This window comes from Leucopleurus acutus, assembly GCF_964270905.1.
Source record: "Leucopleurus acutus genome assembly, chromosome: 13".
Classification (NCBI taxonomy): domain Eukaryota; kingdom Metazoa; phylum Chordata; class Mammalia; order Artiodactyla; family Delphinidae; genus Leucopleurus; species Leucopleurus acutus.
Genome location: NC_139155.1, coordinates 1548249 through 1574316, shown reverse-complemented (window position 1 = coordinate 1574316; position 26068 = coordinate 1548249). Strand labels below are relative to the sequence as shown.

The window sequence follows — 26068 nt, the reverse complement described above, 5'->3', positions numbered from 1 at the left end:
TGATAAGGACCCGGGGGGGGGGGCAGGTGGACTGGAGGAGGGCTCTGGGCGTTGGTGGGGGTGAGGCTGAGACTCAGGGTGGGTGGCAGTGACGTGGGGGAGGGACAGCAGGAGCCACGCTGAGAGCTGTGCTCAGGGGAGGTGACTGACTGATGACTGAGGCTTTAGACCTGGTGGTGGTGCTTGGAGTGCGTGCTCGGGAGACGAAGGAGGCCCCTGCACCGTTCCAGGGAAGAGGGGTGGGTTAGAGAGCGATTTCACAAGTAAACGCACAGTGTAAACTTCCAAGCCCTAAATCCATGGACCTCTAAGGACACGTCAGACCGAAGCGGGACGTCCGGAGGGGCTGACGCAGGTGTGCAGCCCCGTCTTTCTCAACTTCAGCCACGCCCTGGAGATGCACTGCCACTGGCTTTTTGAAAACCACCTCAGCTAAGTTTACTTAGAAGTAAATACCCTCTTCACAATTCTGATTTTTAACGTCATGCCAGTCTCCACCCTCCGGCTAGCTGCCGCTGTCCCCAAGCGCACCTGCCAGCGCCTCTGTTCAGTCCGTGTGCTTCTCGCTGCCTGCAGGAAGAACGCACACCTGCCCCTTATAGAGGATTCAGACGCCCAAGGTGTTTCCAAATGGGAGAACGTCAAGCTGGCCACTGCCGGGCTCACCGCGTGGACCTGGCGAGCACAAAGCATCCACGTGCAACCCGCAGACGTTTGGGGTGATTTTCACCAGCAAGAAGTGGCGCCTGGGTGTGCGACTGAGGAACAGGAAGAAAGGGTGGGCCGTGGCCTGAGGAACAGGAAGAAAGGGTGGGCCGTGGCCCAGCACCTGCCCAGGAGCCCCTGCCAGTGCAGTGTGTGCACGGAAGCTGCCTCCCTGGAGGCTGGAAAGCCCCAGGCCAGGTGGGCCAGACGGTCCCCAGCGGGGCTCCCAGGGCGGGGGACAGAGCATCCCCTTCAGGGCAGCTCCAGCCAGGCCAGGGCTTCCCAGGTCCTCCTGCCCAGGTCCCGGACCGCCCACGTCACTGAGGGTGGCGTCTCCATAGCAGTTGTGCTTAAACACAAAAGCCCGAGCAACTGCAGAGTCTATAGGAAATATTAGGCAGGGGGGATGGATTACCCAAGTGTGCGCCAAGAGAGAGGATTTGGCATCCGAAGCGACTTTGAAAATGGTAAGCTTCTTTGGGTGTATTTGCCCCAATAATCCACAGAAACAACAGTAATCTAAAAATAGTCTTGTTTTCTGTCCTAAGCTCCTTTTAACTTCGTTAGTCATCACCCATCCTTAAAATAAAACCCGTGTAACGTCTCTCCTAGTAGCAGCTATAAACACACTTCGAGAGGAGGCCCGAGGAGCCGGAGAGGCGGAAGGGGAGCGCGGGGGGCCGCGGCCGCGGGGACGGAGGCCCGTGGTCCCGAGGTGGCCGCAGGACCGGCCCGAGGCGGACACGGGGGCGCGCTGGCCGCCGAGCTGCGCCGCCGCCCCCGGAACTCCCTGCGCCCTGGCGCGCGGCCACCGTGGTCCCGGCAACGGAATTAAACAGAGGGAAACAGACGGGGATTCCGTCACCCGGGCGGGGGAATAAGGGGCGCGTTGAGAGCAGACAGGAAAAGAGCTTTTCTGGATGGAGTGAAAATTATTTATTGGAGGAAGAGGAGGAGGGGCAGTGGCGGCCAGCAGCCCCCAGCTCGGCCCCTCTGCAACCCAGGGGCGCCCCCGGCCCCAGGGGGTCCCGCGGGCTCCAGGACCGGGAGACGGTCCCGCGCGCGTGTGAAAGCGCCAGAGGGGCGGACGGGAGGGAGTGAGAGTCGGTCTTTATTTTCATACAACTTTCCACACCCCCCTTCGCCCCCCGCAAGGACTCGGCCCCCTCCTCCTGGCCCGTCCCGGCAGTGGGGCGGGACCTCTCCACGCACACTCCCCTGGCAGAACCCTGGCACCCAGATCTGGGGACACCAGAACGTACAGCGGCCAGATCATTTTAAAGGGAGGGGCGAGGGAGGGGCGTGGGCGGCCCGACCCTAGCGCCCCCTGGCGGCTTCCGGCTCTGTTGCACGCCCCGGCCCCCCCGCCCCGCCTCCGCCCCCGCCCCGCGTCCAGCATCCTTGAGGGGTCCCCCCAGCCTCGTCGTCCTCGCGGGGTCCCTCCAGCCTCGGTGTCCTGGCGACTCCCCCGAGCCTCAGCATCCTCGCGAGGTCCCACTTTTAGGCCTCCAGCCTCCTCCTGGGGTCCCCCCACCCCCAGCCCCGGTGTCCACGCGGGGTTCCCCCTCCCTTGGCCTGGGGCACAAGGCGCGTGCCAGGCCCGGCTCTCGTGGTGGGAGCAGACCCACAGGTAGTGGCACCCGAAAAGTGTCCTGACACCCACCAGACACCCGAGGGGAGACCTGAGCCGGAAGAAGGGATTTCAGCCCTGTCGGGTCGACGCCGCTGCGATGAACCGATAACCGGCAGCGGTGACGCGGGTATCGCCCCCGCCGGGCACCTTCTTACTGTTTAATATCGCGCCCAAGGGGCAGCGAAACACACAGATGGGGGTCAAATGTCGCACCCCACTTTCCCCAGGTCCCGGGCGTGAAGTCGTTGAGGGTGCCCACCCGCGCGACCTGCAGGCCTCCCGGTCCCCGCGGCAGACAAGTCTTTTGCTTGGGGTTTATTTTAAACCACATAGGGTGTCGTGCAATAGATTTATTATTTTTATACACCAGACATTTTAACCGCCCGAACAAACACTCCAGTCCCTTCCCTCCAAGGCCAACACGAAACTACGGTCCCGTTTTGGCCGCTGAGCCGCGCCGAGGAGAAGCAGCAGGGTCTGAAAGAGGAAAGTGTAAAGTGAAACGGGCCGGTTGGAGAGGTTTCCCCGAGCGCCGGCTCTCGGTTCTCAGACCAGCCCCCGTCGGTTAGAAACCCCGAAGTCGCGCCCGTAAACCGCCCCTGGCCCTCTGGGGCGGGCCGGGTGCCGGCGGCTGGGAGCCCGGGGAGGGGCTCGCGGTTCTCCAAGACACCCCCTCCCCCCAGCCCGCCATGCAACAGGCAATCTGGGACGCTCAGATATTTACAGAAGAAAAATGACAATAACTCCACGTCCCGCGACTGCCGTGCAATCTGTTAGTAATTTAGCGGGATGGGAATTTCCTTTCTCGGGCCTGCCAGTGGAAGCGCTTTTCCAAATTTCCACAGCAGGGAAAGCCTGCGATTTTACATAATGACTTCAGCATGCAGGGCCCTCTCGGCACCCCCCTCGTCTCCGGCCCCCCTCCCCGCCCCCTCATTAAAGCAGAGTGTGGCTCTCTCAGGACACCCGCGTGGACCCAGGCGTCCGGGCCGGGCCGTGCGCCGGGTGCGCCCCTGCCCGCCCCCCGTTGCGCCCCGCGGGCCGGTCGAGCGGCTGCCCGGCGCGGGGAGGGGCGGGCGCTCGGCCACTGGTCCCCCGGGCCCAGCGCTGGCTCGGGCGGGCTGGGGCGTGATGTCACGGCAGGGAGGGGGCGCGGGAGCGGCCGGGCCGGCGGGGAGGCGGGGGAGGTGTTTTCCAGCTTTAAAAAGGCAGCAGGCAGAGCGCGGCCCTGCGTCAGAGCGAGACTCAGAGGCTCCGAACTCGCCGGCACAGTCAGTCACCGCGCCGGGGAGGGCGGCCGGGCGCGGGGACCGGGGCGCGGGCGCACACCTCCGAGCCCCCGCCGCCCACCTCCGAGCCCCCGCCGCCCGTCAGCCTGCCGGGCTCCCGGGGCCGCCGCAGCCCGGACCCGCCACGCGCGCACACGCCCCTCACAACGCTTCTCTGGGGCGCGCGGCGCTGAGCCCGGGCCGGCGCGCGTCCGCCGGGGGAGAGGCGTCCTTCCTCGGGAGACCCGGCCCCGCGCGGCGGCGCAAGACGCCCGCTCCTCCTCCCGCTCCTCCCGCCGCCGCCGCCGCCGCCGCCGCCGCCGCCGCGTGGATGCCAAGTACCAGTTTTCCAGTCCCTTCCAAGTTTCCACTCGGCCCTCCGGCTGCAGTCTGCGGGAGCGGAGAAACTTTGGGGCCCTCTGCGCCCGCCGGGGGCACCATGAAGTCGGCAGAGGAAGGTAAGCCGGAGCGGCCGTAGACCCCCGCCGCGGCCCCCGGGGGCCCCCGGCCCCGCGCCCTGAGCCCGGCGCCCGTGCGGCCCGCGCCCATCCGACCCACGCCCGGCGGGGTCCCGGCCCGCGGAGGGGCGAGCAGGCCGGTCCAGGGTCCGCGCGCAGGGAGGGGCGCGGGCGGACGGGCGCGCGGCGGGCGCGCTGCACAGATTGGGAAGCGGTGTCCCCCTGGTGTTTCCCCAGAGCAGCCCTGATTTCGTGCGCGCCTTCTTGCCAATAGGTGTCTCCTCTTCTCTAGCGCTGAGTGCGCGCACTTGGCCTTCGCTGGTGCAGCCTCGCGGCTGCTCCGGCTATAGAAACTCAGTTCAAATGCAGGCGGCTGGGGGACGGGGCGAGGTTAGGGCCGTCAGAACCACGAAGGAAGGACACTTTGGAAAGCAGCGAGGTTTCTCTGGGAAAGAGGGATGGCCGGTGTCTTCCCCCGTGGGGCAAGGCCCCAGGAAGACCAGCCGTACAGTGAGGTTGCGGGGGGGGGGCGGTGTTCTGCGCCCCTCCACGAGCTCAGTCGGTGGCAGATTCCTTCCAGGCGCTGGGCCCCGCGAACCGCTCCGTGTGGCGCTGCCCCGCCGGTGGCTCGACCCGCAGGACTAAAAGCCATCAGAGGAGCGGTCGGGCACAGCCCCTGATTCAAGACAGTTTGCAGCCTTAGAGACTTGAGAGTTCCAACCGTAGATGTTCCAGGACAGTTGGAAAAGAGACCGCCGAGTTTCAAGCTACTTGTTCATAGTCACGAAGATGGCATAAGTGTCTGCCCTGCCCTGAAGGCTGGTGATGGCGAGGCCGCCGCTACTGACGGTGCGCTTGCGACCCTCCCGCGTGCGGTCTTAGGTCCACAGTCCCCTCACCCGCACCTTCTCAACACCCCTCCCACCCCTGACCAAAGCAGCCCAGAGTTCCTACGGCGTTCCTGAAGGTGTCTGAAGATAGCCTCCGAAAGGGGTGACGAGCATCCTCGTCAGGGAGCACGATGGAAGCTGGGAGACACCTTTCCAAATGCCGTAGCAACCCTGAAGTACTTTGTCTAAACTATTTTAAGAAAACCGCCTCGCCTGCCAGTGCATGATGAGTGCTCGTACTTCGCAGGGCAGACACCCCTGTGGGGAGAGCTAGGAAGTAACTGCTGCCGTCTCCTGCACGATCTAATCAATGCGACGGCCACTCCTGCATTACAACTGCGCTTTTCAAAGACTGCCGGCTCGGGAGAACTTCCTTCTCTTTAGCAAACGTGAGCTCAAGACCGTACATTCAATATAAGAACATCGGTATGGGGTCAGTGTCTTGATGTCTTATGTTATTTCTACGTATTTTCATCAAGGGAGGAAGATGTACCTCATGTTTCTCACCATTTCATCCCAATTTAGAAGATGCTGAAATGTAAACAGCAGGTGACGTTTACAGGACAAGCTCTTACTGTTAAAAAAGTTTTAAAAGTTGTCGAGATTTTGATTTTACATCCTTGACACTTATTTCAAAGTTTCTTATCACTGCTTTTTATAAATGTGGGTCTTTCAAAGTTTAGGTTGCTTTACTTCAACAGTCGGTGGTCTGTCTGCGATAGAGAATCTTTTTTCTCTTACAAGAGGAAAAGGCGTCTATGGGGGTGGTGGTTATCTTTCAGGTTTCCAGCTTAAGAAAATACATTTGAAGGTGTCCCTGCTAAGAGGCAGCACGCCAGGCGTGATGATGCCCTTTGACTAAACAAATATTGGTGTATTTATAAGGACCACAGAATTAGGCTAAACAGAAAGTATGATCTAATCCTTCATAGAGCCAGGCACAGGGTATGAGAGGCAGGGCCTGCAGGTCCACGCCTGCCGTGCTGAGGCCTTCCCCCGCAGGCCCGGCTGGGCTTTAGTTGCCCATGTGAGAATCTCAGGGATTCCCCAGCGCTTCCCTCCAGTTTAGTGAGCATGTGGTCAAAGCTCACTGGGCACTGCTGTTGGAGAAGGCCCTGTGCTCATTCTTGTGCGTGGGGAATGCAGAGAGATGCAGGCCTCGTAGGTACACCCACCCACCCATCCAGAGGTGGTTCCACACTGAGTGCCCGGGGCTCTCCAGAACGGAACAAAGCCCGCGCTGTTCTCCTGCCACTTAACTTCGCGGCGTTGTTTCCTAATCCAGATTAGAAAAGGCCCTGCTGCTCTGTCACACCTAGGGCTGGAGCTCTGGGCCCGGTGCACACCGGCAGCCTCTGACAGGAAGAGCCAGCTAAACGTTTCCATCAAGACGGGAGTGTCTGCTGAATTAGCAAATAGCTCCAAACCATTTACAAGACGAAAGGCACGGGGGTGCTGGGAAGAGGAGCAGTTAAAACACGGCCACCCTATCCGGTTACCTCGGTGGGGGATCCGCAAATAGGTGGGGATCAGCTCGGCCTTAGGATAAAGCAGACCCCAGTCCTGACCCCGAGGGGCTCGGGTGCACCCGGAAGGGTAAACCCACTTTCTCCTGGACAGAACAGTTGAGCGAGAAGTTTTAGTCTAAACAGATGGTAGAGGCTGTTGTTTGTGTGTAAATTTTTGGTGGGGGTGAGAAGGTGGCTGAACTTAAAAAAAAAACCCGAAAAGAGAGAAAATGAAATGTTGTGGCTTCTGAACGGAAAACAGAACTTCCATTTGCCTGAAGGTCAGCAAAAAAAGCAAACTAAAACAAAACAGCCCTCCAACATACATCTCAAAGATAGAACTATTATTAGAAACTAAATCAGGCCAAAGTGAACTATAGTTTATCACTGGAGAAAACCAGCGATTTGGAAAGGGTCACGAGAGGGAAAGGGGTTGGGGGAGGGGTCACGTGATTCCCAGGTTATCTGCTTCCGAGAAAAGCAATCCCCACGGGGCCAGAGGGCCTGGGGGCAGAGAGCAGGACTCGCTTGATTAGCAGCGGAGCTGCAGAAACGGACACTTGTGCACCCTCCTCCTTTCCCACTCGAGTCCCCCCGCGCGGGTCGTCCTCAGCCTCTCACACCGCCGTCTTGGCCACCATCCCGTTGCTCTTCCAGATGCTGGTGTCACGGGGTGCCAAGATTCTCGGGCAGTTAGAACAAACACCTGGGAGAAAGTCCTGGGGAGAGTTGGTGCTCAGGCGGGCCTAGCCTTTTATACTGCTGTTGTGCGGACGGGCTGCTCTGTGTCCGGGCCTTGGGTTTCACCCCCCCGCGAGCTCTCCCTCAACCTGGGAAAGCTTTGGAGTCACTCGCGGGTGGCTGGCAGGCTACTTGTGCGCACACAGGCGTGTGCACGCGTGTTTCAGGAATCTGAGGGACTAACGTGAACGGGGTCCCAAAAAGGAAGGGGTGCCAGTTGGGCATCAGCCTGCGAGTGGAAGGCCGCGTAAAGCAGCCCGGCCTCAAGGTGCGAAGGAGAGCGCGCTCCCAGCCCCGACCAACCTCCCACCTTCCTCTTTCGGGCTCTGGGGGCTGGAAAACGGTGTTCCCTGTGTTCGTTGCTCTTCCGCAGCGGGTTGGGGAAGAAGCCGCTGCTTTGAAAGCGAGCCCTGCGGTCCAGGGAATTCTACTCCGGGCCCTGGCTGCGGGGCTTCGGCTGGACGTGCGCGTTACAGACTCGGCAACAACCGAGACGGGCTGATCCTCGTCCTACGAGGGGCCAGGCAGCGGGGAGGCCCCTCTAGGCACGTTCAGTAGGTTGGTGCGGCGTCAGCAGCAACTCGGGACGCAGCTATTGATCTTCGCGACCCGCTGCCTCCGGGTGCAGCCAGCCGGCACCGCTAGCGGTGCCCGCCTCCCCGGAGTGAGGCTGCAGGCGGGCGGGGGTCCACCGCCGGTCCCGTCCTCGCCCGCCCCCAGCCTCTGCCCACCCGGCTCCGGCCGCAGGGGCGCTCGGGCGGCGGGGCAGACGGAGGTGGCTGGACGCCGTGTCCCCTCCCCCCAGTCCCCGGCGCACGCGTATCCCCCGAGTGCGGACCCGGGGGGCACTCGGGGGTCTCGCTCGCGCGGAGGGGCGGACCCGAGAGCCTCCTGGGGGCCCCGGGCGCGGGTGTGGGCGCAGGGAGCCGGGACACCAGTGAAAGGCGTGCGCTCCAGCTCGCGGGGAGAGTTTATTTAAAACTCGGAAGCCGGCGGCCGGCAAGCTGCTTGTTTATGTAAACCCGGAAACAGCGGGGGGAGGGGCGCGGCGGGGGAGGGCCGGGGGGAGGGGCGCGAGCGGGAGTCACGTTACCCGAGGACGCGCGGCCGAGCGCAGGGCGCAGCCGAGCCCCGGGCGCCTCGACCACAGGTGCCCGCGGCCGGGGCCCCGACCCTGGACCCCGACCGGACCCCCTCCAGGCCCCTAACCCCGACCCCGACCCCGGACCCCAGCCTGACTCCAGTCCAGGACCCCGACCCAGGCCTTGACTCCTGACACCGGACCCCGCCCGACTCCAGCCTAGATCCCGACCCCGGACCCCGACCCGGGACCCCAACCAGGTCCCCGACCCCCGACCAGACCCGAACCCCGGATCCGATCCCACCCCTGACCTCCGACCCCGACCCCGGACCCCAGACCCCTGACCTCGGACCCCGACCCTCTGATCTCTGACCCCCGACCCAACATGACGGGGCTGGAGGAGGACCAGGAGTTCGACTTTGATTTCCTCTTCGAGTTTAACCAGAGCGACGAGGGCGCCGCCGCGGCCACCGCAGGTGGGTCCGCGCGGGGCCGGGGCGCAGGGAGGGGGCGCGGGGCCGGGCGGGCCGGATCCGCGGCGGGAGGGGCGGGCCCGGAGGCGCGCCGCGGCTCCCGCCCCTCTGCCCCGGGGCGCCCCCCAGTCTCCCGTCCCCGACCCCCCGCGGCGCCAGGGGCGGGGGCAGCGCCCATAGCGTCCCCAGCGGGTCCAGTTGAGGGGCGAGCGGGGTAGCGAGAGAGGCCCCTTTGGAGTAGGCAGATCCCCCGGCCAAGTGTGCTAGGCTCGGGGCCGCACTCCAGCTGAGCCCTGCGCGCATTCCCGCTGGAGGGGCCTCCTCTTTAGGGCGGGGCGCCGCTCCCGCCAGGGGACAGTGTGCCAGGCCCTGGACTTGGACGTCCCGGCGGGGCGGGGGCCACGAGCTCCCCGAGTCTGCCCGCCCGCTCCCTGTGCCCTCAGCGCTGAAGCCTCCCTTCCCCCCCCACCAGGAAAAGTTCCAATGGAACTAGCCTCCGGTACCTCGGACCACCAAGCTCCCCGGGCCTTGCCTTTCTTTCGTTTTCTCTTCTCGGTCAAAAATAAAGGTTCTACTTAAACAGAAGATAAAGGAACCCTCCAGCCCCCTAGGGTGTGTGCTCTTGGATAAGAGTAAGCCCTTGAACGATCACGCCCCCTTTTACTGGAAGACCCAGTCTGTGCCTAGGGTCGCCCTGCGTGGAGGGAACCGAGAGCCCCCTCCTTGCAGCCTGGCTCTCCCCGACCTGTCTTTCTGCCCCCTGTCGGCCCTCTTTCTGTGTCTGTCTTCAAGATGTTCTCTCTGTCCCTGCCCACGTGGCGGTGAAGTGGTGAAGCTGAGCCCAGCACACTTGGCACTGGCGGGCGCCCGTCTCTGCAATGACTGTATAATATTTTCCGTATCATTCACTGCCTCTCTTTTAAAAGTGCAACGTCCTGCTCGTTTTTGTGTTTTTTTTTTTTTTTTTTTTTTTTTTCCGGTACGTGGGCCTCTCACTGTTGTGGAGCGCAGGCTCCCGACGCGCAGGCTCAGCGGCCATGGCTCACGGGCCCAGCCGCTCCGCGGCATGTGGGATCTTCCCGGACCGGGGCACGAACCCGTGTCCCCTGCATCGGCAGGCGGACTCTCGACCACTGCGCCACCAGGGAAGCCCCCTGCTCGTTTTTTTAAAAAATAAATGTTCCAACCAGGCCAAGGCTGCTTGGATCTGTCCTCCCTAAACGTCTTCTCTTTTCCACTTCCTCGGCTGTACCATCTCCAGGCCTTTGGGTCAGGCAGTGACAAGGCAGGCGCGGGTGGGAGACCGAGGCAATTGTCTGAACAGATCTGGGGCGGAAGTGGAGAAACAGGCCCTGAAGGCCTTCTGCACTTGCTGGGCTTCGGCTGTCTGTGCGCAGGTCCTGGCTGGGCTTCCTGGGTTGTTTCCACCAGAAGACTTTCTCCCTTGGTATCCAACCCCCTTTTCAGTCTGTTTAGCAGATATCTTTGATGAGAGGCTTGGTGATGTGTGGACCACACTCCTGACCTCTTCAGGGTGTGAAAGCCAGTCCAGGACAGGGACTGCCATGCTCGTCCTGTGTCCTCAGGGGCTCTGCTGCCCGCTTGGTACTTGGGAAGCTCCCAGAGTTGGGGAAGGCCTCACGGCCTCCCCCTGTCTCTTTGCATGTCTGCTCCCCCCGACAGCGAGCTGAGTAACACTCTCAAGGGGCCTTTTCAGCCTCACTGCCAAGCATACAGCCCCCACCCCAACCTCCAGGGACCACAGTCCCATTAAAGCCTCCTGCAGGAAGGCCTCTGGGGTGCTGGCAGCTGGGGCCCAGCGTTCACCAGGCTTTGGGGGAAGGGCAGCTGGAGAGAGCTCTGGGCAGAGGTGGAAAGGGCTCCTTCCCCTTGTCATGGTGTTAGGAAGAAGTTGATAGAAAACATTCCTTCTTATCTATTTATGTGAGAAGCACTCATACTTTTTTCTTTTTTATTAAGACTTTTTGAGAACAGTGTTAGCTTCACGGCAGAACTGGGTGGAAGGTATAGAGATTTCCCCCTCCTCCCACAGGGACGGTCTCCCCCACTATCAACATCCCTACCAGATGGTACCTTTGTTACAGTCGATGAACCTACACTGACACATCATCACCTAAAGTCTGTAGTTTACATAGGGTTCACTCTGGGTGTTGTACATTCTATGGGTTTGGACAGGTGTGCAATGACACGTATCCACCATCATGGGGTCATACGGAGTGTTTTCACTGCCGTAAACATCCTCTGTGCTCCCCTGTATCTCCCTCCCTCCCCCAGCCCCCGGCACCACTGATCTGCTCACCGGGTCCACAGTTTTGTCTTTTCCAGAACGTCCCGTAGTTGGACACACAGTGCTCAGCCGTTTCATATGGGCTTTTTTCACTTAGCAACGTGCGTTTCCGTCTCCTTCATGTCTCTTCGTGACTTGCTGGCTCTAGTGCTAAATAATATTCCCGTGTCTGGATGGACCCCGGTTTATTTATCCATTCAACTTACCAAAGGGCATCTTGGTTGCTTCTAAGTTTTGGCATTTATGAATAAAGTCCTTTTTCTTGTTCTTATTAGTTACTGACATTATATTGTAACTATTAATTATTAAGTTCATGATTACATTGTTATATTAAGTTCTTCAGCTCTTAATGGGTGACGCGAGTGCCTTCACATTATTTCCGGAATGAACCTGGATAGAAATAAATGAATGAATGACTAATTCTGAGATCGAGTGTGAAGCGAGCTGGTGCAGAGCCTTAGAGATGATACTGAACCAACAGTGGGCACCTTCTCAAAGGACACGGCCAGCCCTGACCTTGGGGTCCCTTGTCCCTGTCACGATTTTCTCTGAGTTGAGAGCGGCATCCTCTCACCTGTCACCCTGTCACTCCCGCCACCTCTTGCGCTGGGAAGCGTGGCACCCGGGTGTTCGAGGGGCCGTGGGTCCTGGGGTTCTCTATTTCCAGAGCGCTCGGCGGTGCGGATAGACAGTCAGCCACCATTTGTTGGGAGAAAGAAAAGAGAATTTTAAAAATAATCTGCCCTGGGCTGGGCTGGGCAGGGTGTTGTTTGCCCTCCCAGGGCGCTCCCGGCCCCTCTAGGGAGGAGGCCGGGCGGTGGGCTTCCGTCTCTGGGGAGCAGGCCGGGCGGTGGGCTTCCGTCTCTGGGGAGCAGGCAGAGGGCCTCCTGCTTCTCTCTGGGTCTCAGGAAATAGCTGCTCTGCTGTCAGCCGGGCGGCGGGCGTGGCCCTGCTTCCCGCCCGCCTGGGGCTCCTGTTTTCTAAGTTATTTTGGCCGCCGGGCTGGGACTGTCGTCCTGGCAACTCAGGAGGAAATGGGCCTGGCCTCGGCCTCCTGGCCTCGAGGGCAGGTCCCTCGCTGCCACCTTGACTGTGCAGGATGGCGTTTCACGGCTCACGTGTGAAAGGGGGCATCTTCTGATGACGTGAAGACTTGGGGGCGTTTTTATTCTCAGTTCCCTCCTCAGCGGTGGTGATGGTGATGGCGAGGACGCCCCAGAGGCCCGCGTGTCTGCGCAGGAGGGCGCGGGGCCCAGCACCGAGAGCGCAGGCGGCCCCTTGGCCTCTTAGCACAGGTGACTGCCCTTGCACCTTCAGCTCAGCAGCCCCAAAGTTCCAGAGATGTTTCCACCAGCGGGCTGCCTTGTCCCAGAGGACGTTTTAATTCTCTGTGATGTTTGTCAGAGGAAGGCCACAGCGACTCATGGCCACGGGCTGTTTTAAATTCCTTAAACGCGGGGCCTGGGAAGGTGAAGACCTAAGGCAGTGAGGCTGGGGCGTTGGAGCCCGTCCCCGTCGGGACGCAGGGGGCCCCTGTGAGGACGGCTGCTTGTTGCCTCTGGAAGTCATCTCCCTGGCAGGCAGTGGGGTGACCGGTGCCCTCAGAGCTGTGTCTGTCTGTCACCCATGGGCCTGGCTCCTGCCCTGCCCAGTAAACAGTTCCCGACAGAAAGGTCCTGGCGTGGAGCGTCTTTTTTGTTTTGTGTTTTGTTTTGTTTCCACTACCTGCGAAGTATAATCTTGCCGCGAGGGCAGTGCCCACGGCTGGGGAGAGGAGGCCTGGCGGGGCGTTTGGAGGCCTGGCTGCCAGGCTGCTTCCAGTTCTATTTCTAGCTTCGTGTCCTACGGCTCAACCCCAGCAAATGCTGAAGGGGGTGTTCCGTACAATGAAAAACAAAAGTCGCCATGACGGGCTTCCTCTCAGGGTCTGTGACGGACGGGGGACGCGGGCAGGGGCAAGGTGGCTCCCCCTGTCTCTGGTGAGACGGCCGCCGTGTGCGGGGCGAGGGCGCAGCCAGCAGTGTGCTCTGCGTCCCCCTTGAGGCCCAGGATGGCGCTGGGCAGGGGTCTGAGCACTCGGGAACCTGCTGAGATGCAGTCGGCCATGGTGGAAGGACACGGATCGCCTTTTTTGGTGGTTGTGCAGAGATGATGCGTTTGTGTGGTTCTGAAATACACGAGCTTTCAGAATGAGAGGAAATACTTCCGCCAGCTCTGGCCTGTTGAACGAGCTGAGGATGGAGCTCGCAGTGGGCGCTGGACCCACCGGGAGCTGATGCGCGGTCCACGGGCTCCAGGCACCCCTACTCCCCACGCTGGCGTCCATCTCTACGCCTGCCCCCGCCGGGGACCTGGAGGATGCATGGCTTCAGAGATGAGCCGCGCTTTCATGAATGTCCACTATATTAAGCTGTTTTGAATAAGCTCTCCCCAATATTTGCTTAGGCTCCTGCGCTGTAAGTTGGTGAATCTCCTGGGCAGGCAGCCAGGCTCTGGAGGCAGCAGCAGAAACTGGAAGTAATGGGTGCGGAGCTCCCCAGTGGCCGCTGATGTGACAGGTATCAGCCTGAGCATCTCAGGGCTGTCAGGAAAGTCACTGGAAATGTTTTCATTCCAGGTAAATGTCATCCCTTTGAATAGTTAAAGAATTCAGATTTGAATTACGGTTTAGGTAGGAGATTGAGTGGAAGCTGGGAGGGATGAGGGGAGGGGAGAGATGCCCCCCCACCCCGCCCCGGCAGTGAAGGCAGGCCCCGGGCAGGCCGGGACCTACCTGGACACGTTTTGTCCGAAAAGGGAGAACTTCCATCACCAGACCGTAGCTGAGCTCAGAATCAGGTTGAGGCGCTTAAGGCTTTTGCTGTGTAATTCCTTTAATTAAGGCAAACGCACGCTGAGGTGGTCTTTTCTGTGTTTTAATAAAGGCTCATAAAGGCTCATGTTTTTCTCTCCCTCGTTGCATTGCGCTTATTGACAGACTTTGGTTAAATAAAGGCCCCCCTTCGGAATGCCCTGGGAGTCAGTGGACCCCCTGTTCCCCATCTCCCTCTGGGGGCCGGGGGCAGGGGCGGGCACGCTCGCAGGTCCCCGCCACGACTCGGGCTCGGGACCACGAATGTGGCTGCGTCCCGTGGGCAGGTGGTGGGGAGGCCCCAAGCTGATTGCTAGAATTTTTTTGAATTCTTGGAATTACCTTCCTGCCAGCAAATGGTAGTTCAGTGGTGGGATCAGCTGTATCTTTTAAAATAAATGACAGATTTGCATAATATTCTTTAGCTGGGCGGGAAGTGTGGGCTCTGTCCACTAAACCCCCTGCAAGGCCCCCCAAGGCCTCCGGGTGCTGGGGAAGGGGCCCGGCAGGCCCGTTGAGGGTGTGTGCGGACCCGGCCTGGGCTCTGTGCACAGTTTGTATGTTTGCCGTCGTGTCCTGCCTGGGCTTCCCTCCTGGAGTCGTGACTTGTCTTTACAATGAAGTCCGTTCTTCGTCGAATGCCGGATGGCCTGTGCACTTCACGTGGAGGAAAGGGCTCAAAGCACACGGTGACCACCTTCACTGCTCCCAGGAGCGGCCGGGTCTGGGGCCCTCTTTCAGCTGGGGGGGACTGGCGTGTTGTCCCCTTGCAGACAGAACGTCAGGGAGGCATGGGGCTCGTGCCGCATCATAGCTGCTGCCCGGGGCTCTTTGTCCGCAGGAGCTGGGATGGGCCTCCTCTGTGGGCCAGGGAAGGCCCGCGTCCAGGCTGGTTCAGGCCGGCGAGTACCCTCTGGTGTCAGGGTGCAGACAGAGGCGGGGCCCATGTGTTGGGCTGCAGGCCTGCGGGGGAGCCAGGGCGGGCAGGGTGAAGACCCCACTCGCTGAGGTGGAGCTGGAGAGCCAGTTATGAGAAGCCGCCTGAGAAATGCCAGAAATGCTGGTTCCGATGCTTTAGCTCACATGGCGCCTGGATGGTGGGGGGGGGGGGGGGGAGGGTGGGGCAGGGAGCCAGGGTCTCTGTAACTCACACTTGACCTTGGAACACGTCAAACGTAATACAGCTACTTGCTGAAGTGTCGTTACTGAAATTCCTGCCCTGGACGTATGGAATACGATTTGTTAATGTTCTGCTTACTGGCCACGCAGCCCTCATCACAACCACACAACAACAGGTGGTGCTGGACGCTCCAGCCCGTCCAGCCTCTTTTGGTCAACATCTGACTTACCTGAAGCCACACAGGTACTGGGAACGGTTTTTTGTTTCTCAAACTGGCAGTTCTGGTTAGAATGGTTTGGAAAGTGTTGGGCCAGCGGTGAAGGGAGACCCTCTTAGTGGGAGGTCTGTGGATGTGGCTGTAATGTCCGTGTAAGGTACCACCGCGCTGTGGCCTGAAGGGGACCTTGGTTCTGCCCAGCGCATCGGCCAGGTGCCTCTGGGAAGAAACACACAGCAGCATTTAGGCTCCCACGGTAACTGAGAGAAGACTGATTCCGTGTTGACACCACTGCCGCCCTGATGGGTCCTGCCCTCGCAGAGACCCCGGGGCCTCCTGTGGGATCCGCACCCGCCCACTGCCGGGGTCCCTCTGGGCAGCACTGGCCCGGCCTCCTCTGTGTCCAGGGCCTCCGCTCACCCAGGCACAGGGTGGGACTGAGACGGGGGTGTCCGCACCTGTCCCGAGGGGTCACCGCGTGGCGGGCGGGGCCTCAGCGGCCTGGCCTGCAGCCCCCGGCCCCCTCCTTCTGAGCAGTCTTGACTGTCTCCTCTGGACTTGCCTTTCCAGGCTTATTAACCTCCTGTGTGATTTTTGCAAAGACTGTCCTCCGATTTTTAACATTCTAGTACGGTTTTTGTGTTAAATGTGTCCGTGGGCCTGCGAGGGTGTTGGTGTGAGCGGGGGACCCGGCAGTTGAGGGGAGCTTCGCGCATCAGCCCCAGGTGGGCCGGGCGCTGGCGTCGGGGCCCGACCCCTGGTCACGCCGCCCGTCCTTCCCTCTCGGGACGAGGGGGTGGCGAGGCTTGCGGGGGGCATATCCGCGGACCCGCCTAGCCCCCCTCCGTCCAGGCGCCACCTCCCACTCAGAGCTTCTGGTTCCCTCTGCTGCAGTTTCGCTTCTCTCCTCCTCACGGCTCAGTCTCTCCCTGGGGCCGTTTACAATCCGGCCCGAATCTGAGCATCTGGACAACACTGACGCTTTCTCCCCGGAAGACAGCCTGGCCTTGACGCCGGGGCGGGGGGCGGGGAGGGCAAGGCCTGTGTGTTCCCTCTGGGCCGCTCTTTTGGGGAGCAGCAGAGAACTGTTTTATGGGGCAGGGGGTTCAGAGTGTAAAAGCCAGAGCTGCTTGACAGCAAAGATGCAAGGGCCTGGGTTACCAGAGGGAGGTTGTGTGCTCCCTCTGAAATAAGCCGTGATGGAAATAGAGATCCCCACTGGGGAGCTGGACCCACTTCCGTTAATAAATCGGGTGGGATGTGAGCCTGTACTTTGAGGCCCTTGATTCTCTGGGGTCCGCCCGGGTGGGTTTCTGCAGCCCAGCGGAAGGGCGGCACTGTCATTGGATGAAGCGTCTCCGGGCTGGTGCGCTTGGCCCGGGAGGTGGTGTCGGGTTTCCACGAGCAGCTCCATTATTCAGAGACCTTGGGAGCCTCAGCTCTAGGCACTCGATAATGAGGTACCCGCATGTTACAAAGGGTCTGTTCAAATTGGAAATCCAGACGTGTGGCTTTGCTGCTAAAAATGACTAATTACACTAGTGTGACTTTTTTAGAACATATTTTACTGAGGCTGTAATCAACACGTGATGATTTAACATACGGCCGTACCTCAATATCGTCTGCTTCGTGTTTCCTGTAAAAGAAGGATTCCTAGGCCATGAGCCACCATCAGAAGGTACACGAGCGATCCCGGAACCGATGTGCTCGTCCACAACCCTTGGGGTGTTTTCTGTGTCGCTGGCGATGAGTCTGTCACAGCGTCTTTAAGCGCCCAGGCCCCCATGTCTGAAACCCGCCCACCCGTCTCTTGGTTGGACGGATGGAGCCCCGTCGTGGACCAGGCACAGGCCTGGGCCCTGGAGGCAGGGGTGGACCAGGGTAGACCTGGGCGGGCCCGACGCGGCCCTCAGAGGCATGGGTTCTGCTGGTGCAGGACGTGATGGGGGAGATGGTGAACGTGAGGAGAAGAAAGAAAGTGGGGGAGGGTGACACGCCTGTTGGGCTGGGGGCTGCGACTGGGGTAGGGCAGGTGGGGGATGTGATTTTTGAGAAAAAGCAGAAAAAAGTAAGGGGACCGGCGCTGCGGCTCTGCGGGAAGGATGTTTGCGCAGAGGGAAGCCCCGGTGGGCGCGTGTCCAAGTGAGAGGGCGGTGGCTGGAGTGGAGAGAGGAGGGGCCCGGGCGGGGCGCAGGGACCCTGCTGGCCAGGCCGGGGCTCGGGCTGCTTCTCCGCTGGAGCAGCAGTAGCGAGCCCATCTCGGAGGCCAGGCCTGCGGGGTGAGGGGTGAGGCCGGTCCCGGATGGCGGGGTCCCTGAGCGCGTGGGTGGCAGTTCCGTGGCCAGCGCCTCACCCGTCTCCCCCTCCCTTCCAGAGCACTACAGTTACGTCACCTCCGGCATCGGCTCTGGCCTGCCCCTCTCCTCCGCCCACCCCTCGCTGCCGGCCCCGTGCCACGGCCTGCAGACGTCGGCCCCGGGCGTCTCCACCGCAGGCTACGGGGCCGCCCTGGACGGCGGGCCCTCGAGCTACTTCCTCTCCTCCGGCGGAGTCAGGCCCAACGGGGCCCCGGCCCTGGAGAGCCCGCGCATCGAGATCACCTCCTACCTGGGGCTGCACCACGGCAACGGCCAGTTCTTCCATGACGCGGACGCGGAAGACGTCCTTCCCAGCTCCAAGCGGTCCCCGTCCACGGCCACCCTGAACCTGCCCAGCCTGGAGGCCTACCGCGACCCCTCGTGCCTGAGCCCGGCCAGCAGCCTGTCGTCCCGCAGCTGCAACTCTGAGGCCTCGTCCTACGAGTCCAGCTTCTCGTACCCGTACGCGTCCCCGCAGACGTCCCCGTGGCAGTCCCCCTGCGTGTCCCCCAAGACCACAGACCCCGAGGAGGGCTTCCCCCGTGGCCTGGGGGCCTGCGGCCTGCTCGGGTCCCCGAGGCACTCGCCCTCCACGTCGCCGCGCACCAGCGTCACTGAGGAGAGCTGGCTGGGGGCCCGCACGTCCAGGCCCTCGTCCCCCTGCAACAAGCGGAAGTACGGCCTCAACGGCCGGCAGCTGTCCTGCTCCCCCCACCCGTCGCCCACGCCGTCCCCGCAAGGATCGCCACGGGTCAGCGTCACCGACGACACCTGGCTGGGCAACACCACGCAGTACACCAGCTCGGCCATCGTGGCCGCCATCAACGCCCTGAGCACCGACGGCAGCCTGGACCTGGGCGACGGCGTCCCCGTCAAGGCCCGCAAGACCGCCCTGGACCACTCGCCCTCAGTGGCGCTCAAGGTGGAGCCAGCCGGGGAGGACCTGGGGGCCACACCGCCCACGTCTGATTTCCCACCCGAGGAGTTCCCATCCTTCCAGCACATCCGCAAGGGCGCCTTCTGCGACCAGTACCTGTCGGTGCCGCAGCACCTGTACCCGTGGGCCCGGCCGAGGTCCCCAACGTCCTACACCAGGTAAGCGGGGCCAGGCGGGCGTGGGCCGCGGCGGCGGGTTCCCGAGGCCCGGGTGCCGGCAGGGCTGCTTCCTTCCAAGGCTCAGGGAAGATCTCCCGCTCTCCAGCGCCGGGTCTGCTGCTGTCCTGGCGTCCCTCTGCCTTCACACCCCTCGGCCTTCTCCCGGCCTGTGTCTGTGTCTGAATCTCCCTCTGTCGGGACCCAGTCATGTTGGTCGAAGGACCACCCCGAACACCTCACCTTCACGAATTCTCTCCTTTTTAAAGGCCTGTTTCCAGGTGAGGTCATATCCGAGGTGCTGGACGGGGGAGCAGGGTCAGACCTTTGGGGATAGGAGTCAGCCCGTCACAAGGGTTTACCGACACGTGGGCTCAGTTTTTGTTTTGTTTCCTATAAAGCCAGGTGACGCTCGTGCCTGTGTTTTGGCTTCCCTGCTCGCACTTAATTGCCGTCACTGCACTGTCGGTGCAGATGGGGCCTCGGCTCCGCGATTCCCCAGAGGAGCGCGCCCGCACCAGCCCCGCCCGCCGGCGTTTGGAAACAGCGCAGCCTTCTCCTCCCAGGAGGCGGGCTGCCTGGCAGGAGCCTCAGCTCCTCCGAGCGTTGGGGCTGCCGGTGCTCTGTTGGGTCCACTTACTCAGCCCGGGGTTTTTATTTTTAACTAAACAGCTTTCCCAACAGGTGGGCCGCTAATGACCCCTGGCAGAGTGCTTTCTGCTCCAGGATTTTGTCAGGCGTAGACTGTGCACACGGGCCTTCCCAGGAGGTGCACGGCCTTTGCCGTGGGGGCTGCGGGGGCCTCTCCAGGAAGAGGCGTGTGTGACGGGCATGCAGGCTTCTGCCTAGATTCAGGTGTTCGAGGCTCAGGGTTTTCTTGTCCTGCTCCCTTTTTTGTTCTGGCGGCAAGACTGCATGGTAGGGCCCAGTGCCTTCCAGCCGTCGTGCCCGTTAGATGAGGAGAGCAAATCGGTAGGGTTTCATTTGTTCCAGAATTTTCTCTGTTGTGCTCAGACCCTCTTTTTCTCCACAACTAAAGCACACATGAGTGAGTTAGAGCTGCCAGTGGATAATGTAGTTCCAGGCGCCGAATGAACACAGCTAAACCTTTTTGGAAGTTTGTGGCAAAGAAACAGTGTGAGAGATGAAAGTTTCTAAAGCATCGGACAGTGAATACTTCCTTTCTGGTGGCACATTTAGGAGTCGAGAGGTAGAGAAGCAAGGATTACCATGGACTGGGAATCAGAACCTGGATTTAATTCATAAATGTGGGAATTTTAAAAACCCATTTGGAGGCATTTTAAAATATAAAAACTGTTTATGCAAGCTGTCCTTTCTTTATAATTATTACCTAAGAAGAAGAAGGTTTTGAAGCTAACCTGCTCAAGCACACAGGCCCACACACAGTTTAGGACCTTCTCATTTTCATGGACCGTGATGGGGCGTCAGTGAACCCACATCATCACTGCAGGTGCAAAGGTAGCTACCGTGTCTCCAGGAGCTGCTGTGACCAAACCCCACAGACGGGGCGGCTTAAACAGCAGGTGTTTATCCCTCAGGGTTCTGGGGCCTGGAGTCTGCGATCCAGGCACCGGCGTTGAAGTCCTTGGACCAGGACCACCCAGGGGCCTTGCCCTACCTTGACGGCCCCTGTAAAGACCCCACATCCAAGCGCGGTGGCCTTCTGAGGTCCTGGGGTTAGGACTCCAACCTGGGACTTTTGGAGGGACCAGCTCAGCCTGTGACCCCCGGTGGCAGATGGGGTGGCTTCCTCAGGACCTCAGCAACGGGGAGCCTGCGGGAACGCGGGTGTTTCTGGGGGGTCGTCCTGCGTCAGGACGCAGAGCTGCTGCCTGCTGTCTGCTCTGGGGTCTCGGTGATGATTCCCTGGTTGAGTGCCCTGCTCCATTTATCTCTTGGTCCCAGAGCTCCAGGCGAGGTATGACGCTCCCGGCGTTCCTGTGAGTTCACGCCAACGAACGCTGTGAAGGCCCCACACTTCCCCCCGAGGGTTTGAAGTCCACTTTTCCCTCTGTTTTGGTTCCACATCAAAATGTGTTTCCTGGTCCCTGGCGATGTGTTTCCGTGTGATCCCGTCAGCTGGTGCAGGGGGTGGGGGTGGGGTGGGCGGCTGGAGGCCACGGGAGAAGAGAGAGGTCGAGGCACTCACCTGCCGGGAAGGTGGCCAGACTTCCCGCCCACGGGGTCTCGGGCTGCCCAGCCGGGGTGCCCAGTGCTGCCAGGCTCCGACGTCTGGGGTGGACGGCTTATCGGGACAGATCCACTTCCCAGCCTGTGGTGCGGCGCCTCTGGGCACTTCTGCTTCTGTCTTGCCAGCGAAAGGAACTTTTTAATGAGAAGTGAGCAGCGTTACTCTCTACCCAAGGAATTTGGGGGCCGTGGGCTCACTGCCCTGTTGGGGTCTTTCTGTCTGTACAGTGTGCGTGGCTCGCCTTGCGTGCAGAGCCTTCTGATGGGCCCACGGGGTCACGGAATGATGCTAAGTTCTTCCCACAGGAGGCCTGTGGAGCCAGCAGCGGTGTTGGCTGGAAGTTCATGGGTTTCAGCTAAGACTTTAGACTTATTTTAGCGCCTCAGAGAATGGCGCTGCTGCGCTTAAAGCTTTGGGGAAACGCAGGCGGCTTGTTTTAAGTGCCCCCCGTGCTCACATCCGACAGGCCACGAGCCTCTTCAGAAGGGGGCGGTCTTCCCACCTCGCTTCCTTCTGTGGACGAGAAAGCGATTCCGCCAAGGATGGTGCCACGCGGCTCCCACGATCGGCTGCGGCCGTGAGGGTGGAGGCGACCGGCCGATTCCCACTCCCGGTGGATTGTTTCTCCTTGGTGGCTTTCAGAGGACGTTGTATTGTCCCAAAGGAACTAAAGTTTAAATGTCCGTTGGTTCAAGCGAACGTACTTGAGCGTCTGCCCTGGGCGAGGGTCCGTACCCAGGGTCCTCGCTGCGTGTGTCCAGTGAACTTGTGTTTCCTTTAGGATAGGCTCGGGGAAAGCCCCAACTTCTGAGGCCTTAATGCCTCTGTCTGTGCCCGGCATAACCTCTGGATTTGCCTTTAAAGGGGCAAAGTTACACGAGGAATGTGTAATACTTAAAAGGAAACTAGTTTTGGGTTTTGGGAATGCGGAGCATTTTAAGGTGAGCCTTTTGTGACATCAACAGCACACGTGTTGAATTAAATTCCTGCAGACAGACTTTGCTGTTGTGATTTGAGTACTTAAAGAGTGGACTTTCTTCAGGGGCGAGGGCACGCGATGAACAGGGTTACTTGGGGCTACTGGGTTCAGTGACCCGAGGGGCTGCGTGTCCAAATCAGTATTTCAGACGCGGTTTCTTTTAGGTTGTTGGGTCCGATCGATGATTTTAATAACATCCATAACCTTTATGCTGTGTCTAACTGTTAGTTTCCAAAAGTCCGATGAAACTACTGCTGACTCTGACTGCATTTTGTAAGTTGTTTGAATATTTCGGAGTGTATCCTAATTTGGAATAAGATTAAATGAAGCCGGAGGTGGTAACAAATCCAACTGCACGTCGTTCCGCTGGGGCACCCCTGGCCCCGCCCGTCTGCACTCGGTGGTCTCCATAGGGCCAGCCCACGCGGGCTTCTGGACCAGTCAGTCACTTCTGGGTTATTTTCTCTCTTCTGACCTGGCAAAGGACCCTCAGCCACATCATCTGAAGATCACAAAAGGAAGCTCGCTGGGGACTCCCCTGGTGGTCCAGCGGTTAAGACTCTGTGCCTCCACTGCGGGGGGCTCAGGTTCAATTCCTGGTTGGGGAGTTAAGATCCCATATGCGGCACGGCCGGAAAGTTAAAAAAAATTTTTAAAAGATTACCAAAAAAAAAAAGGAAGCTCACTGATAGCGAGCTTTAAAAAGAAGACAGTTTTGTGGGGAGGTCTCTGCACGGTCCCCCTGAGCACTTGCTTACAAGACCCAGCGCCAGGGTCACGTGTTCAGGCCCCACTAGTAAGAGGTAGAGCTGGACTCACGCCGTGATTAGCTCACCCCAGAGGCGCCCCTGGCTGGGCCCCTGCTCCCCGTAGCCCTGACGAGTTTTCCCTCTAATCGGGGGGCGTCGGGGAGCCTGGGACCTTTCTCTGACGTCCGCATCCTGCTCCCAGGATGCTGGTGGCGCTCGGGGAGGGTGGGAGCCCCGCAGACAGAGGTCCTCACGAGGCCAGAGGCTGACCTTGGCCACAGGCCTGCAGAGGCTCCTGCAGGTGAATTTGAAGTCTGAGTGCAAGACCCGGGCTGTGCGTTTCTGCAGTTGTGCTTCCTTGCTGCAGGACTGTGTGGTCTCAGAGGCCCAAACTCTCATCCCCGCGGGGCAGGCTCTTTCTGGTTTCCCAGAGTTCACAGCTGACGCCAGAAAAGGTGCTCTGTGTACTGACTTCCAACTGGAAAAATTAGCCTTGCAGATTCAGCTGTGATCTGTGGGTTTGTGGCAGAGGGAGAGGCTTCTGCTCCACCTTTAGGACTCTTCCCCCAAGGTGTACGTGGAGGACGTAGGCCCTGATTTCTCTGTTTTTTTTTTTTGCGGTACGCGGGCCTCTCACTGCTGTGGCCTCTCGCGCTGTGGAGCACAGGTTCTGGACGCACAGGCTCAGCGGCCATGGCTCACGGGCCCAGCCGCTCCGCGGCATGTGGGATCCTCCCGGACCGGGGCACGAACCCGTGTCCCCTGCATCGGCAGGCACACTCTCGACCACTGCGCCACCAGGGACGCCCTGATTTCTCTTTTTGATGTTGTTCTGTGAATGTCTATTTTTAGCCACGAAAAGGAGAAAGAGGATCTCAGGTACTTTTGCGTTCCTGGAGAGGATAAAATAATTTGAATCTTTGTGGCTTTACACACAGATGTTTAAGTCTAGCCCTTGAGCTCTGCCATGTTGGCTGATCTTGTAGATAATCGAATGCCCGCAGAGTCTCGGCTATGGAACCGTCAGCTCCTGGCCCGGTCCTGCTCCCGCCGGGCCGTCCACCCATTGCGTGTGAAGGCGGGGCTGCTGTGCTCGGGGGCCTCCTATCCGGGGCCCCTTCCCGGGTCTCCAATCTTGAGATTTTCCAAACCGTGAGGAGACTCGACCAGGAGCGAGTGTCCAGTGACGACACGCACGAGTGGCCACAGACACACAGAATTGCTTTCTGCTCAGACATTTTCCTCCGAGGAGAGTGTGGGGTGCTCGTCGGGGACCCCACGCACCTGCAGCACACCTGGGCTGGGCCTCCGGGGAAACAGGGAACAGTCCTGCCGGAGACTGAAACGTAATCGTGAGGCAGCTTTAAAACTCGGCCTTCCGTGAAAATTAATGAGCAAAATTGTATTTGTATGTCATGATGGGCTTTGCTTTTTAAATAAATGCTTCTAAAATACCTTCTGGGGCTTCCCTGGTGGCGCAGTGGTCGAGAGTCCGCCTGCCGATGCAGGGGACGCGGGTTCGTGCCCAGGTCTGGGAGGATCCCACATGCCGCGGAGCGGCTGGGCCCGTGAGCCATGGCCGCTGAGCCTGCGTGTCCAGAGCCTTCGCTCCACAGCGGGAGAGGCCACAGCAGTGAGAGGCCCGCGTACCGCAAAAAAATAAAATAATAAAATAAAATACCTTCTGGAAGCTGGGGCTTGACCCACAGCATTGAGCTAGCTGGTTTTTGGTAAAGAAAGCGACCCGCATGTTGTTTTTCCCTCTGAGGTTTCCCGTCCAGGTTCGTCTGTGCTCTGAGCGCCCAACAGGCACCGGCTGCGAAAACCCTCGCGACTGGAGCGCGGAAGCGGTGCGTTAGTTGCGCGCTGCGCCCAGCGCTCTCAGCGACGGCGCCTTTGTCACTCACGACTGGAGCCCGGAGGCGGTGCGTTAGTTGCGCGCTGCGCCCAGCGCTCTCAGCGACGGCGCCTTTGTCACTCCGGCCATGTTGTTTTACAGGCTTGTTGAGGTGGATGGTTCTGTCCTCTCCCTGCTCAGGCTTCATGCAGATTTAAGCGGGCTGTTTCCGGAATCTGACCGTTCTGCTCAAGCCTTGGAAGCCCCGGGGCCCCGGGAACGCCTGATTTTCTTCCGAGAGTCACTTCCCACAGGTGAGCGTAGCCACCTGCAGGGCAGTCACACCGTGATGATGCCTGTTTCCCCTGAGCCCAGAGCTCTGCAGGGCTGTCGGGACGTGCGTGCACTGTGGCCTCAGCATCCCTCCCCGGGGACCTGGGCTCGGGGCCAGCGAGCTCACGGGAGGCGTGGATGGGTCTCACTTTACAGATGGGGAAACTGAGGCACTTGGAAATTGCTAGACACAAAACGAAAGACAAAAGCCTGCAAGGCTCCAGTTGCCGAGTCTGGGGGTGCGGGACGAGGGTGGTCACTGCAGGGTTCAAGGCTGGGAGGATCCAGTGATGGCCGTGAGTCCCCCACTGCGGGGGCACGTCTCGGGGCTGGACATGCACCTGTAGGTGGTACTGGCATCCCACTGTTTTATTTCAAGTCAGATGTTATGGGGGGTGGGGGGAGGCGGAGTCCGGGGTGCTGCGGTCACTCGCCCTTGGTGTCCAGAGAGCACGGCAACGGGCGCAACGCCCAGCAGGCTGTGCCTGTCGGGCACGGGGTCTCCTCTGGCCTGACCACAGGCTGAGCTCTGTGTCAGCGAGACCCTCGCTGGGGCCGTGAACTTCTCTGGTCCTCAGGGAGCAACGTGCCTGATGCAGGTACGTTCCTGCAGATGATCTGAGAAGCTTATTTATTACGTCCTGAGCCCCTGAAGTCTGTTTTAAACTTAGAGTTTGGAAATGGAATGGTTACTTCATGACTGTCCAGGGTTTTCTGTGGGTCCCCTATTAAAACAGATTAAGGGTGAACTCTGGGAGCTGCCCCCTGACGGTCCTGGCATCTCTGGGTAGAAATCAAATCCGAGTGTCAGTTTCATGGCTTGTTTATGCCCCATCCCACACTAGCTCGGCGATTCTGTTTCTTGGTTTTTATGAGCAGTGTGGCAGGTATCATCTGAGCTTTCTCAAGCCCTGTAATGACTGGTTAGCAGCAGGCTCTAGTGGCATCTGAAAAGGCATTTGGGGCCCAGTAACAGTCACAAACTCGCTGGCATCTGCCCCCTGTAACAAACAAGAGGGTCAGTGGAGAAGCAGAGGGACCACCTAGAGCTCAGCGTCCCGCAGGGGTCCTCACCAAGTAAACATGCCTCCACCCATCCACCCACCCTTCTTTCCATCCACCCATCTGTACAGCCATCCACCCAGACATCCATCCACCCACCCAAGGCATGGGCCCTCCCTGTGCCCTTTGTTCCACTCCAATAGTGGACGTGAGGGAAAGGCGGCGTCCTCCCTTGTCTAGACAGTTCTGGTCCC

General features: G+C 60.1%; 1 protein-coding gene across 5 annotated transcripts in view; it reads left to right on the top strand.

Annotated features, from left to right (window-relative positions):
- Positions 1-3937: 3937 nt before the first annotated feature.
- The window catches only part of NFATC1 (nuclear factor of activated T cells 1), a gene marked incomplete at both ends in the record, with an annotated part of 99085 nt that continues 76954 nt past the window's right edge, over positions 3938-26068 (top strand). For 3 of the 5 annotated variants that reach the window (XM_082853148.1, XM_082853145.1, XM_082853147.1), the window contains 2 exons: positions 3938-4064; positions 17628-18705. In XM_082853148.1, the coding sequence (XP_082709274.1) occupies positions 3938-4064; positions 17628-18705 (1205 nt within the window). Of the gene's footprint in view, positions 4065-8652; positions 8761-17627; positions 18706-26068 lie in introns of those variants that run through there. The other 2 variants (XM_082853149.1, XM_082853146.1) reach the window with 1 other exon arrangement.